This window comes from Eulemur rufifrons, chromosome 18 (assembly GCF_041146395.1).
Source record: "Eulemur rufifrons isolate Redbay chromosome 18, OSU_ERuf_1, whole genome shotgun sequence".
In the NCBI taxonomy this organism is placed as follows: domain Eukaryota; kingdom Metazoa; phylum Chordata; class Mammalia; order Primates; family Lemuridae; genus Eulemur; species Eulemur rufifrons.
Window position 1 is genome coordinate 62,048,150 of NC_091000.1, and position 14,333 is coordinate 62,062,482.

A 14,333-nucleotide genomic window follows, 5' to 3' on the forward strand; every position below is an offset into this window, starting at 1 on the left:
ATGGGCCCAGGGGACAATGTGCTGGGCATCCTCAAATTTCTTTCTACTTCCTGTACACCTTCATTTTCTGTTGTTTCGGGATTATTTTTTGTCTTTTTTTTTTTTTTATCTTAGTCAATCAATCTCCTCAGTAGGGCACCAGAGAGCTCTAGAAAGCAAATCAAGACTTTTGTTTATTGTAGTTTGCTTAAGTTACCTTGCAGGACATTGCAGCATGCTTACTGTCATTGGATAGCTATTTCTTTGGTTTAAATTCCCTAAACAATGTACTCACAGGCCTCACTGTGGGTGCACTAAAAGCCAGTTCTCACTGGTCTTCCCGACTGGAGCACAATTTCATGTGGTGGGTAGGGTTTCCATCTAGCAGGTAAGCTGGGTGTGAGTGTGTACATGCTTGTGTGCACGAGTGTCTGAGAGTGAGTGTGAGAGTATGAGGATGTATGTGAGTGTCTGTGTGCTTGTGTATGAGTGTGTGAGAGTGTGTGAACATGTAAAACCAAGGCAGGCCATGAGAGGCAGCCCTGACAATGGAAAGAACCCTGGACCGGGAACAAGAAGATTTAGATGTGTGCTAAGACTTGGTTTGGTTGTTTCTTATCTGTGCAAACCTGAAAGCATCTTAGAAGTTTTGTTTCTTTGTCAAAAATTGAAACCTATTCCACTCCTATTTACTGACTATTTTCTGTGTGCCAAACATACCATGAGGTAACAGTAATAGTATTTTTTCTCCTGGCATCATTGAATTGCCATAGCCATACATGAGATGGATGTGGTATGTCAGCAAGCTTCGCGATTGCTATGACGTTTTCTGAATGGTATCATTATAGGGCAGGTATGAACAGTGATGCAAATTTTGTGCTAGAGAATTCAAAGGCACAAATACAAATGGAAATCGATACCTCCTATGTTCTACAGAAATTGAAAGGCGCTAATGAGGTAGGAGTTTCTGGATGAGTGGAAGCTGATCTAGGTTTGAAGGATTGCCGGACTCTAGACAGGGAGAAACTTGGGTAGACAGACTAATATCAAAATACAATCGGTCCCTCAGATTCTCTTTGGCACGTAGGATTCATATTCTCTGGAAACCAAATTGTTTATTGATTCTCTGGGGACTGCCTCGGTTCAATAGCAATGACTTTATTATGGTTAAGTTTTTCATCTTGTTTCATTGGGTGGTTGCCCATGTTTTCTTCAATAATATCAGTCTTTGCAGTGGATGCTTCAGTCGGTCATCATGTGGATGCTTGTAGTCCCTGGCTTTGTGTCAGCCTTTCATTGTTTCTGAAACCATTCCCTGGGCCTGTAATACATCCATGCCACTTGTCTGCAGAAAGTTTGAAAATAGTGAAGTTGATCTAAACATTTTTGTGAACAACTGAGCAGTAAGTACAGTTTCAAAGCTGCAGCAGCTGTTTGTGTCTTTGCCTTGCAATCTGGTGCCTTAACTGGAATTCTTTATGTCAGAACATAATCTACTTAAAAAGTTTCCATTTATGTCACAAATAATAAACTTGATGGTTCTTTACAACATCTAAACAGTCCCCTTAAGCTGCCTCTTCATAAGATGGTCTTCTTTCTCCAATGAAAGAATCAAAAAGCAATCCCTTTAGGTTTCTTGTGAAATATTTATTCTTTGGTATGACTGCTAAAAATGTAATTGGCAAGCTGTGTCTCTACCATAGTTACAGCATACAGTATTATTAAGTATCAAATATAATTCTAAAGTATACCCTATAGTTTAGGTTTAACATATGTATGTTATGTGTATAAAATAGATTAGAAGATACACACACACACACACACACACACACACAGTCTCAAACAACAAAGAGTTTTTTAAAGAAAATCTGTGCCTGGTGGTTTTAAGCTTAACAGCTCCATCACACCTTTCCTGACATCAGGCCACTGGGACTGAGTCAACAGTCCATCCTTTATTCTATCTCAGTTTTTTTCTTCTTCCTCCTCCTCATTTCGTTGCTATATCAGCTCCACATGTCCCTCTGATCTGAATCAACACCTTCCATCACCCATTTGTATCTGTCCAGACCTCACCAAAGATCTGATCTTTTTCTTTTCAGCATTGGCTGGATTTTAGGAAGTCTCTTATCCTGTTACTTGCTCAAAAGTGAGAGCAGGAACAAAAGATCCACAGGACATGCTAACACCATGCAAAAGCTACCCGTTCTCTATTCCACTCATCGATACCGACTGAGACAATATACCTTAGGACATACCTAAGGGGACTGTTTAGATGTTGTAAGGTGCCGTCAAGTTTATTATTTGTGACATAAATGGAAACTTTTTAAGTAGATTATGTTCTGACTTAAAGAATTCCAGTTAGTGGTATCCTTGCTAACTGATTGAACTGAGTGTAAATTGACTAGCCACTTGGCCCCATTCCTCAACAACCCCTACCCCAGAAAGCTTCCTTTTGGACCAGGGTCAACTGCTGAACTTGGGAAAATAGATACATATCTCTCTTAGTTTCTAGCTTTGGACTAACTTGGCTTCTAAAGAAACAAAAAATTCTTAAAATGAGAGATAAAATTGTTGCTATAAAGATCATGAATAGTTTAGCAGTAAGGAGATACAGCTAAAGAGGGAACTAGTAAATGGGAAGATAAATATGAAAAAATAAATCAGAAGGTAGCCCAAAGAACAAGGAGGCTGACAATAGAAAATTGAGGTTAGGAGACACAGAGGCTATAATGAGAAGATGTAGCATTTTAAAATTTGAGACAACAGAGAGAATGAGGAGAAATAATATTTGAATAGATAGTGGCTGAGATGTTTTCAGAGCTAATGATAGATTTAAATCAACAGAGATGAGAAGTGCAATTTATTTCAAACAGGAGAAATAAAAAGAAATCTACACCTATATATATTGTGGTGGCACTGGGAGATACCAAACACAAAGAGAAGATCTTAAAATTATTCTCTTTTCTAGAGAGAAACAATTAGACTCATAGCAATCATGGATGCTAAGTTGAAATATAGTAGCTGTCAATCTTAAACCATTTAGCAAGCAAAATTGTATTTTAAGAACCAAAACAAACACATATTTAGATAAACAAAAATTGAGAGTTTACTACAGAAACTAACTAAAGAAACTTCTAAACTAAAGAAACTTCTAACTAAAGAAACGTCCAAAATCTATACTTCAGGAGGAATAAAAATAACTCTAGAAGGAATGTCTGATATATAAGAAGAAATGTGAACAAAGAAATGGATAAACATGTAGAAATAAATCTAAAACCACAAACAGTATAAAGTAATACTAACAATGTCTATGTTTTGGGGGCAAAAAAATAACACAGAAATAAAATACTGAAAAACAATAGCTTCTAAGTTTGGAGGAAGGTGACAGGGTTAAAATAGTCTATAGTTTCTGCATTGTTTGGTTGGAAAGTTGAGATCATGGCAACCTGAGGCTTTGATATATAGGGTATGCTGAAATTCCAAGGCCAGAATAGGAAAGAATGCAATTAAAGCAGGAGAGAAAAATTAAAATAAAAATCAAGGTAAGATAGGAGGAATGAAAGAAGCATGAATAAAGCAGGACAAATAGAAAGCACAAAATAAGACGATAGAAATGAATCAAAATGTATCATAGCCACAGTAAATGTAAATGGAAAAATTTCACCAGTAATAAGAGGAATTGTCAGACTTGATGCAAACCAAATGCAGTCTTGTGCTGTTTACAAGAAACATACCTAGACCATATGGAACTCTAAACATATGCACCAGGAGACATGTGCAAAAATGCCCCTGGAAGCATTATTTTTTATAGAAACAAACAAACATGAAAACTGGACACAATCCAAATATTCTTCAATAGAAAAATGTTTAAATACATTGTGACATATTAATTAATTGGTACAATATAAGCAATGAAAATAAATGAGTGAGAATTTTATAGATCGACATGGACAGGCCTTAAAAACATGATGTTGGACATATAGCATGTTTATAAATTTCAACTATATTATATTTAATTACTCTATATGAAGTCAAGCCTACTGAAACTATGGCATTCATATCTAGAAAATTCAGTGTAATGGTTTTTCTGTTTGAGTGATGACAGACGGGGCTACCAATTTCACGGGAGTATGACCTGTGATGCAGAGCCCTGTGTTTAAAAGGACACCAGGTTTGGTTTAATGTTCTGCCGTCACCATCTTGAATTCTTAATAATTTTGAACAAGGCCCTTGCATTATGCACTGGGTTCCATAAATTATGTGGTTGGTCCTGGGAGCTACCAGTGTGGAGGGATGGAGGGGGAATTGAGCTGTACTGGTCATATTCTTTCTTAATCTGAGTGATGAGTACTTGGCATTTGTTATCTACTTTACACGGAGTGCTACGCATATTTTGTATGTATGAAACATTTCATTTTACTAATTAATTTTAAAACCTTACCTCTAGAGCCACTGGTCTATAGAACTCATCGGGAATACCCAAACAAAAGAGTCACATAGTCACCACCTAGGTGGAATTGAATATGCTATTTGTGTGCTTGTGATGTGGAAATTGGTCTGAGTTGTTGAGTAATTGTACTTAAGCATATGCTTTCGACTCTATAAAACCTGGGTGAGTAATAGGAGTTTGAGGGAAAAGAAGAGCCCTCTGTGTTTCTTTACACAGTTGGATACCCAGCTGCTCTGGTTTTCATATTGCAAGTGCATTTCCTTTGCAAACTTGTTAGCTCCTGCATTATTTGGAGGCTCTCTGCCTTTTCAAAGCAGGCAGCATTTAAAAACTACAGGGCAGAACCTATCTGATTCTATTGCTGTCACCAGCAGCTGGTGCACCCAGCGTCCTCTGAGGAAGTTAGCTGCCCTCTAGCCACTGTGAATATTGTGCGAACACAGCACATCTGCGATAGTGGCTCACTGCACTTGTGCGGCTGTAGAGGCCAATGCGCCATTCGTGTGCGGTTTGGCAGCATAGAAATTCGCACATAGAGACAGCTGGGGAAAGAGTTTGCTAAGTGGTGCACCCCTTTTTCTACCAGCCACCTGGATGATTCTGAGAGGCACAATGTGGCCATCACTCTTTAACGCATTGCTTGGTAGCTAGCATTGGCCAAAACTTCTTGGGAGTTTTCAAAGGCAATACAATGCAATATTCATTTTTTCTGCATAGCTCCCAAAGAACTCTTGGTTGTTTCAGCTTAATTGTATCCCTTAAGTGCCTCTTAATTCTGACCTTGAATCCCCTTTTACTATCCTGTCATTATACGTCTACTCTCTCAAGTGCAGTGAAGTGCAGGGACTCTGATATTATGCATTCATTCCTTCAATCACTCAATAAACATTTATAGAGCATCTTAAATCTTAACTTTCACTGACACATCTTGAAGTCTTGGTCCACTCTGCCTCATCCTTCCTTTTTTTTTTTTTTTTTGGTCTTTTTTTTTTTTCTCTTTTCTAGTGGCTTTGATTTATTTTTTATGACAATGTTTTTCAAGCCCTGATCCACTCCCTTCTTGCCATTAATCCAGCCACGGACTTCCTTGTTTTGCCATGGATCGTGTACTCTGTCATGCTGCTGAGAGGTTCCTTGATGAATTCTTGCATGGCAGAGATTAAAATCAAATACAACTTTTGAGAAACACACTTCATATATCACGCAAGCTTCACCTGCACCTGTTGTTTGCAAATACAGTGATCTGCTTATGGAAGGGCACAAGGATGATGGATGTCTGTTGCAAAGAATTGGATACTTTTGGCTGAAAATACAAGCTGCATTGCAAAAACTTTCAAATGGTGGCCTAGTTAACCATAACCATCATGCTACCATTTAGTCAAAAGTGGTGCATCTAAATAATCTTAGTGGTGGAAGTCTTGCCCTGAATTAAATCAACAATTCATTGAGCATTTATTAGGTGCAAGGCATATGGGATGTACAAAAAGGTGCAAGACATTCTTGCCTCCTGTGAGAAGCTTAAATTTCATTGTAGAGATCTGTACATATAAAAGGAAATTAATAATACAAAGTGAGGTGGCCTACAAGTTATTCAGGTATTAAGTGAAGTAGGAAAGCACACACACACATACAAAGTGATTATTGGTAGGCAGGATCATCAGAGAAACATATGGGCAAAGGACATTTCCCCATATTTAATTAACCTCTTTTTGGAGTCAGATAGACTTATTACTTCTGCAGATAGTTGGCTCCATAGAGAGAATACACTCAGATTACTCCATTTATTAATTCTTCATTGCTTGAGACAGATTTATTTTGAATTATTGTTGGATATTTTCCTCTTTTTGTTTCTTTTAAATTGCCCAATTTAATTGCTTATTTGTTTCTGTGGAAGATTATGTCATTGGAATTTTTTCTTCTAGGAATTCAGTCCTTATTTTGAGGTTTTGTGTTTCTTTTTTATTGTTAATAATGAATTTGATTCATTGCAAGCTAATTATACCTACTGTACAAATAAGGAATTATTGAATGTCGGGGCATTGCAATGAAAAGACACCAAGTCTTAGAATCAGATGGGCCTGAATCTGATTCTTACTATGTGACTTTATTCAACTTATTTAGTGTCTTTGCCTTTATTTGATAAATGTGCACGTCTCATCTAATATTTATTTTATAGGGTTGATCATAAGACTACATAAGATAACATGTTTAATGCTTCTGTTTCATTCATAAAAGGTGCCCAATAAATACTAGCAACTATTATTGTTATTATTAGCCTTTTCTAATTATTCCAATTCTTTTCATGTATGTGAGAGGGCTTTCACGGAATACAAAAAAGGAGCCTGTATTTTTAGGAAATATTTTAAGGTCACTGGATTAAACTAAGGGCTTTTTAAAGTTAATGCTTTCAGGAGTTGTTCTGGCTGGAGAGAACATTGTCCTCTCTTCATGTTGTTTAGATTTTAAGGTTTTAATGGCACTTCATGGGTGGTCTGCCAGTTGAGTGCTTGTCTTTTCTTTCTTTCTTTTTTTAAAGAGTATCTATAATTCTTGAAATGAGTATTTTGCCAATTTTCACATGCTTTGTTTTCTCTTCTCAAATCAACATGTCTACGTATTTATACAATTCAGAGTTCAAACAACATTCATTACGCTGCTGTCACTGTACATAAAGGCAATCCAAACTTGTTATGCCCAAATCAAAAACACGGTCCAAGGAAGCGAACAGATGTGTTGCATGAGCACAGCCTCACCACGTTGTTCCTATTTATCATCTGAGTTGTTTGGAGGGTGTGCCTAGCACCGTGAGGTGGTGGATTAAGGGTCTTGCTAATCGCATTTATTTAATGAAACATTTTATGCACATTTTGTTCCTCTAGTCTACTCTATTGCACTGCCCTTTGGGTGACAGAATGGTTTTAAGAAGTTTGGTTAAACTTGTCAAGCCTTTGAAATGACTTTAAAGCTGTTTTTGTAATTATAAAATTATATTTATTGCAGAAAATAAAACATGCTGCCTTGATTTTGGAGCTAAGATAATGAGCTTTCAAAATGCAGGCCATCTAGCTAAATTCCATCCAGCTTTCAAAATGTACGCTGGGCTTTTCTAATTTTGCTGTGGTTATTTTCCGCTGCTTTTTGTACCTTTGCCGTATAATAAGGCAAAAACACAAGCACTTGTCGGTGGAAAATAGAGCCGGTATCCTCTCTCATTCAGAAGTCTCCTTGAAAATGAGATTCCAACAGTAGCAGTTGTGCTGCCAGGGTTTCCCCCTGGGCCCTTTCCTTGATCTGTCTTCCTCCCAGGGCTCAGAGCGAGGGAGAGCCCACCAGGGCTCCGGGCTCCCTTCAGGCCCCGCTTCTTTACGGCAGTATCTGTAGCAGATGTACTAGGATCTTGAAGGAAAACATCACTTTGGTCTACCTGGCTCAGGTATAGATCTTTATTAATATTTAATTAAAAAAAAACAGATTAGCTGAAAATGACTGAAATTTCAGAAAGGAGTAAAGTACGAATTCTGCATCCCTCCAGCATGGTTTTCTTGCCCTTCTATTTGATTATCATCTACAATGTTGGCTCAGAATTGATGTCCCACGTCCCCACTTCTTTTTCCATCTTTCTGATTTCCCAGTGGCTTGTAGCATGTTTCTGTGTTCCTGATGAAGGACGGTTTCCACTAATTAATACCCTCATGACAGGGAGGGGAAGGGCGAAGTGCATGTACACGAGAATAAACTGCCTGGGTTCAACTCTGGATTTTGCTAGCTACTCTGGTAGTAGACAAGGAAGTCAGCCTTTCCTAATTTGTGTTTCCTCACCGGTGCGCATGGAGATACCATTTGGTTCCTTCATAAAGGGCTGAGTTTCAAAACAATAGCAGAATTACCAGCTGCCTCCTCTCCACATGTTGGGTCTTGCTTAACTTTTAACAAAAATTATGATGCAATAGGAGTTCCAGGAGACAATGAGACAGGCAACCAGCCAGAGGGTTTGGGAAGTTTCTTTCAGGGTTCCTATAAATACACTATTACTCACTGTGCTTCAGTTCTCTGCCAAAGGTGTGATTCTTCCTTTCTTGGGCAGGAAAAGACTCCTGAGCTGGCTCACTTGGTGGTGATGGTGGCCCTTAGGTGTTTACCCACAGTCAAGCTCTGAAGTCAGGTGCTGGACTTAGAAGTTCTAGACTTATTGTGAATGAAGCCTGAACTATGACCCCTTGGTGACATTCAACCATAACTCTTACATCATTTGAGGCAGGATCAGAGGTGGGTGACGCCTATCACAATTTGTTTCCCTGATGCAGAGAACTGCAGGGCAGATTTTTATTTTTGCTTTTACCTTAGTTCCCTAATTGAAACATTAAAAAAGAAGCATGCTTAATTTTATAATTTCTAGACAAGGAGACTTTAATCAGGAGACTCTGCGGTTGGTATGTGTTCTCCTCTCTCTGTGTAATTTGTCTTTTGGAAATGGGACATGCATATCCAGAGTGTCCCTTGCTTAATATTTCTCATTTATTAACCCTGTATGTTCTATCAGAAAAAAAAATTGCATGATGATATCAGAGAGCTTACATAAGATATATTTATTGTTAAATGAGATTACATATTCCCAGCATTTAGGATGGTGCCTGGTGCCCATTAGACTCATAAACATAAATAAAGACCCCTACCCTCACTTCCTCTTCCCACCACATTGGAGCTACTGTTTAAATGCCAGTAGCAGTGGGTTTTAAGCTATCTACTCTTCCTCCACATTTAGTCTTTAAGGAAAGGAAGTTATTCAACTATTATTTTTATTACAACACTAGTTCTTTTTCAGTTTGCTTTTCACATTTTGCTGACTATGTTGTAACTCCTGGAATGTAAATGTCCTGTGCATAGTATCTGTTCCAAACCACCTTGTCTGGGCTGTTGTGGAGGGGAAAAGTTTTAAAATACATCTGGTTTTAGACCAAGGACAAATGTTAGTTTAAGAGTAACAGGTAGTACTCTCCCCTGTTTCTAAGACTCTGTTACCCATCAGTTCCTTCCCCACCTTCCTCCACCCCCACCCTGCAAGCTTCCTGGTTAAAGTTTTCCTGTTTAATGGTTTTATGTTTACCTCTACATGACCTTATATTAATTATGTAGATCACCAGTATTGTCACTATGAAGGATGAAGAACTTTGTTTGGTGGGGGATCCCCAAGACAGCCTCATTCCTGGGCCTTCTCTCACCCCCAAGCAAAGGCCAGTATTTTTTTTTTTTTTTTTGAGACAGAGTCTTGCTCTGTTGCCTGGGCTAGAGTGCCGTGGTGTCAGCCCAGCTCACAGCAACCTCAAACTCCTGGACTCAAGTGATCCTCCTGCCTCAGCCTCTAGAGTAGCTGGGATTACAGGCGTGCGCCACCACGCCCAGCTAATTTTTTTCTATTTTTAGCTGCCAGTCTAATTTTCTTTCTATTTTTAGTAGAGACAGGGGTCTCACTCTTGCTCAGGCTGATCTAGAACTCCTGACCTCAAGTGATCCTCCCACGCTGGCCTCCCAGAGTGCTAGGATTACAGGTGTGAGCCACCATGCCAGGCCAAAAGCCAGTTTGTAATGAGACTTTCTTTGGATATCAGACTTTCCCCTTAAAGTAATTTAAGCTCGTAGGTCTTGGTTACAAAGCTGGTTGATAGGATTTGGCAGAGCACTTTGACAACACTATACTTGAAATGAAAGAAAGGGATTGACTCTTAGCTATTTATTTGGAAAGGTTTTTTTTTTTTTTTTTTTTTTTGTTGTTGTTGTTTTTATTTGTTGTACCTGATCAGCCCAGTTTCTGAATGCCTGGCCACTGTCATTGTGGGTTAGCTGCTCAGAGAGGCTTGTTCTGCTACCTTTGTACTAGCTGAAAGGCCCTAATGCCTTCTCTGGCTGTTCAAGGTAGATAGCATTTCACTGGGAAGCTGCAGGCACCATTGGGAGGTCTGGTCAGGAGGGGCCCTCAAGGCTTGCTTGTTTTACCCATGGGTAAAAGACCAACTTACTCAGAGAAAAAAAGAGAACTGATTCTAGCTTCTCCCCTGCAACTAGAAAGTCAGTAATCTCACCAATGACATATTTCCAAAAAACAATATTTGAGGAGCAAATGATCAGTTAAATAAAAAGCATACATTTATGCAATTCTTCAGATCAAACAGAATTTTTATATGTCAAAATAAGCAGAAATTCTCCCCTAAATTCCTAGATCCAATAATCTTATTGATGAGTACAAATCGTAGTAGCTGAAAAATACATAATGGACGTTTTTGGGAAAGGAGAGAGAATATAATAATTCTATGATATTTTTTGTTTTTGAAAACCTTGAGGTATAGATTTAATCATCTGCTGGTTGATTGAAACAGAATGTGCACAACATCAAATGCTTTACAAAGGAGTATAACTGCTGAATGTACCTACAGAATCAGTCTCCTCTCATGGGTACTCATTCTACTTCATCATGGGGTAAGACACATTAAAGGTGTTTTGAGGCTGCAGGGAACTTTCAGAAAAGGAGACAGGACCAAAGTGAGTTTATACTCTGGGCCAAGGGAATGAGTTGGAGAAACATACTGGTTAAAGATAACTCAAGAAGAACAGTGAAACAATTGAGGTCCAGGGTCTGAAGGCTGGCAATTTAATGAAGATTGTGTGGACAGTTATCACTGGACATTTATCTTTTATTCCATAAAACTTTTGTAAGTGCAGTACTCATGATGTTCTAGGTATGGGGAAAGTTTAGGTCTAGGAAAGACATCTCTCTTCACTGAGATGGTTTACAGTCTAGAAGGAAAAGAAAGACTTTAAACAAATAAAGAATATGGAGCCATGCAGTGTGATAGTAGGTGGAAGAAGATGGCTCAGTGGGGCATTTGGAAGGAGTAGGCATTGAGAGGGAGTGGGAAAGGCTTCATAGAGAATGCAAAGAGTAAATCTACCAGGAGGCAGCCTTCAGAAAAATCAGCCAAGAGGCTTATATATAAAAATTCTAGCCGGGCTCGGTGGCTCACGCCTGTAATCCTAGCACTCTGGAAAGCCGAGGCAGGCGAATTGCTCAAGGTCAGGAGTTCGAGACCAGCCTGAGCAAGAGTGAGACCCTGTCTCTACTGAAAATAGAAAGACATTATCTGGCCAGCTAAAAATATATAGAGAAAAAATTAGCCAGGCATGGTGGCACATGCCTGTAGTCCCAGCTACTCGGGAGGCTCAGGCAGGAGGATCGCTTAAGCCCAGGAGTTTGAGGTTGCTGTGAGCTAGGCTGTCGGCACGGCACTCACTCTAGCCTGGGCAACAGAGTGAGACTCTGTCTTAAAAAAAAAAAAAAAGAAAATTATAAAAATTCTACTTATCAGGCTATACCAGTCTTGGATTAAGCAATTAAGGCACAAGGGATTGAATGTTCCTGAGTCATGTCCCTGTAACATTCACTGAGGAGCACTGCAGAAGAGGATTCAAAGCCAGTCAATGAAAGGAGATGAGGGAGGCATTGAATAATCTGGGAAATGTGTTCCTGGACAGTTAGGTTTCAGAAATTGAGATTGGCAGCTGGGCGTGGTGGCTCACGCCTATAATCCTAGCACTTTGGGAAGCTGAGGTGGGATGATTGCTTGAGGCCAGGAATTTGAGACCAGCCTGAGCAAGAGCGAGACCCTGTCTCTACAAAAAATGGAAAAATTAGCTGGGCATGGTGGTGTGTGCCTGTAGTCTCAGGTACTCAGGAGTCTGAGGCAGGAGGATCACTTGGGCCCAGGAGTTTGAGGTTGCAGTGAGCTATGATGACGCCACTGCACTCCAATCCAGGTAACAGAGTGAGATCCTATTTCATAAAAAAAAAAAGAAAGAAAGAAAATAAATAAAATTGATATTGGCTAAAGGAAAAGATTCCATATCAAGAGATCTCCTGGAGATTATTCAAAACAATAATTCTAAGCCCCACTTGTACATTACAATCACCTGGAGAGCTTTGCAACAATATTTTCATAGCTGAGTCCTACTCTTAGAAATTCAGGGGAAGGGCATAGGCATGTTATAAAGGTTTCCTGAGGATTCTAACGTGCAATCAGGTAGAATCACTGATTCGGACTAGTTGGTCAGAAGTATGAAAAAGGGATCAAGGAAAATCCACGAATACATAGACTAGGTCACTGGTTTTCAAATTTGAGCACGCATCAGCGTCATCTGGGCGTTAAGACACAGATTGCTGTGTCCTACCTCCAGAGTTTCTGATTTATTAGGTCTGGGGTGAGGTCCAAGAATTTGCATTTCTTAGTAGTTTCTAGGTGATACTGACACTGCTGTCCAGGGATTTTAAGTACCACTAGACTAGATAAACTGTGGAGGAGGAAGGATTTGTGTGATGTGATATAATAAGAAATATATATTTGGTCTTAGTTCCTGGTTCCTGGCACAGAGCTTCCAAAACCCTTGAAATTTCCCCAGTAATGCAGTGAGAGGAACATTTTTTGTTGTTCACACCTGAGCCCTTTTCAACGGTACCTGAGTTCATGCTAAAAATATGACTGGCGGCTGGGGGTCTCTAGGTAACTTTAGGATGGAGGCTGATCACCAGAATGACCAAGGCATGATTAGAGGCTTGGAACTCTGAATACCCTGCCCCCTCCTCCTCAGGAGGTAAGAAGGCAGGAGATTAAGTTGATTACCAATAGCCAGTCAATCATGTCCACATAAAGGTACAGAAACTCCTGTGCTTCGGACCCTTCTGGACCTCACTGTATGTTTCTCTGCACAGAAGCTGTTCATCTGTATCATTTATGATAAACCAGTAGTGGTAAGTAAAGTGTTTCTCTGAGTTCTGTGAGCTGTTACAATTATTGAGCCTGGGAGAAGTCATAGGAAGCTCCAGTTCGCAGCCATGTTGGATGGAAGCTGTGCCTAACCTGGAGACCCACTAATTGTAGTTGGTGTGTGAAGTAGGGGCAGCCCTGCAGGACTGAGCCTTTAACCTGTGGGGTCTGCACTAGCTCTGCGTAGTTAATGTCAGAATTGAATTAAATTGTAGGACACTCAGTTAGTGTCCACAAAGAACTGGAGAATTGTTTGATGTGAAAGCCCCATACATTTCATGTCAGAAGTGTTATGAGTAGAGAAATAATTTTTCTTTTAATTTGCAGCTTAGGGTAATATGGGCCTGATGGACCCACCAGAGAGGCCCTAGGTCTGACTGCTGTTGTGACAGCTTGGGCAGTAGCAGTTGTGATTAGCACTATGATCTAGAATCTCGCTGTTCAAACTGGAGTCCTTGGACCAGCAGAGCAGGCATAAGTTACCCGGATGCTTGTTAGAAATGGAGACTCTAGGCCCTATCCCAGTGCCAGAATCTTTAACAAGATCTCCACATAATTTGCATGCATTCTAAAATTGGAGAATCACACCAGTGGTTCTTAGCCTTGGCTTTATATTATAATTTGTTGGGGAGTCCCACAACATACCAATTAAATCAGAATCTCCAGGAGTGGAACCTGGTATTAGTATTATTATAGTATTTTGAAAGCTCCCTAGACAAATCCAGTGTGCAGTTAACTTTGATAACCACTGATCTGGATTTGATTTGAAACGGCGTGGTCAAGTTTCCTGCCGTACTTGCCTTAACTTGGCTTGCCATGACTCGGGAAATAGAAAGATATTGAAGCTACACACAGAGCACGTTAGTATATTCATCTAGGAGGTAGGAGGGACAGCAGAAGCAGGGACAGTGACACAGGTAATGACAAAATAATATCAGTCTTGCTTACTTTCTTAGAATATGTGCATTGCCAGGCTGAATATGCAAAACTGGTCATCTGACATTCTATTGGGCTTCCCTTTGTCTCTTTCCTGGTATTATTTCTTCCCATTTCCCCCAGATTGAATGGTCAACTTACTCGAACCTACTCGAACC

The 14,333-nt window shown here is 39.6% G+C and overlaps 1 protein-coding gene across 1 annotated transcript in view; it reads left to right on the forward strand.

The window, feature by feature from the left end:
* The first annotated feature begins 9,556 nt into the window (after positions 1–9,556).
* The window catches only part of LOC138398812 (uncharacterized), a 235,789-nt gene continuing 231,012 nt past the window's right edge, over positions 9,557–14,333 (forward strand). Inside the window, 2 exon segments of the mRNA XM_069493272.1 lie at positions 9,557–9,664; positions 10,003–10,049. Of these exon segments, the coding sequence (XP_069349373.1) occupies positions 9,557–9,664; positions 10,003–10,049 (155 nt within the window).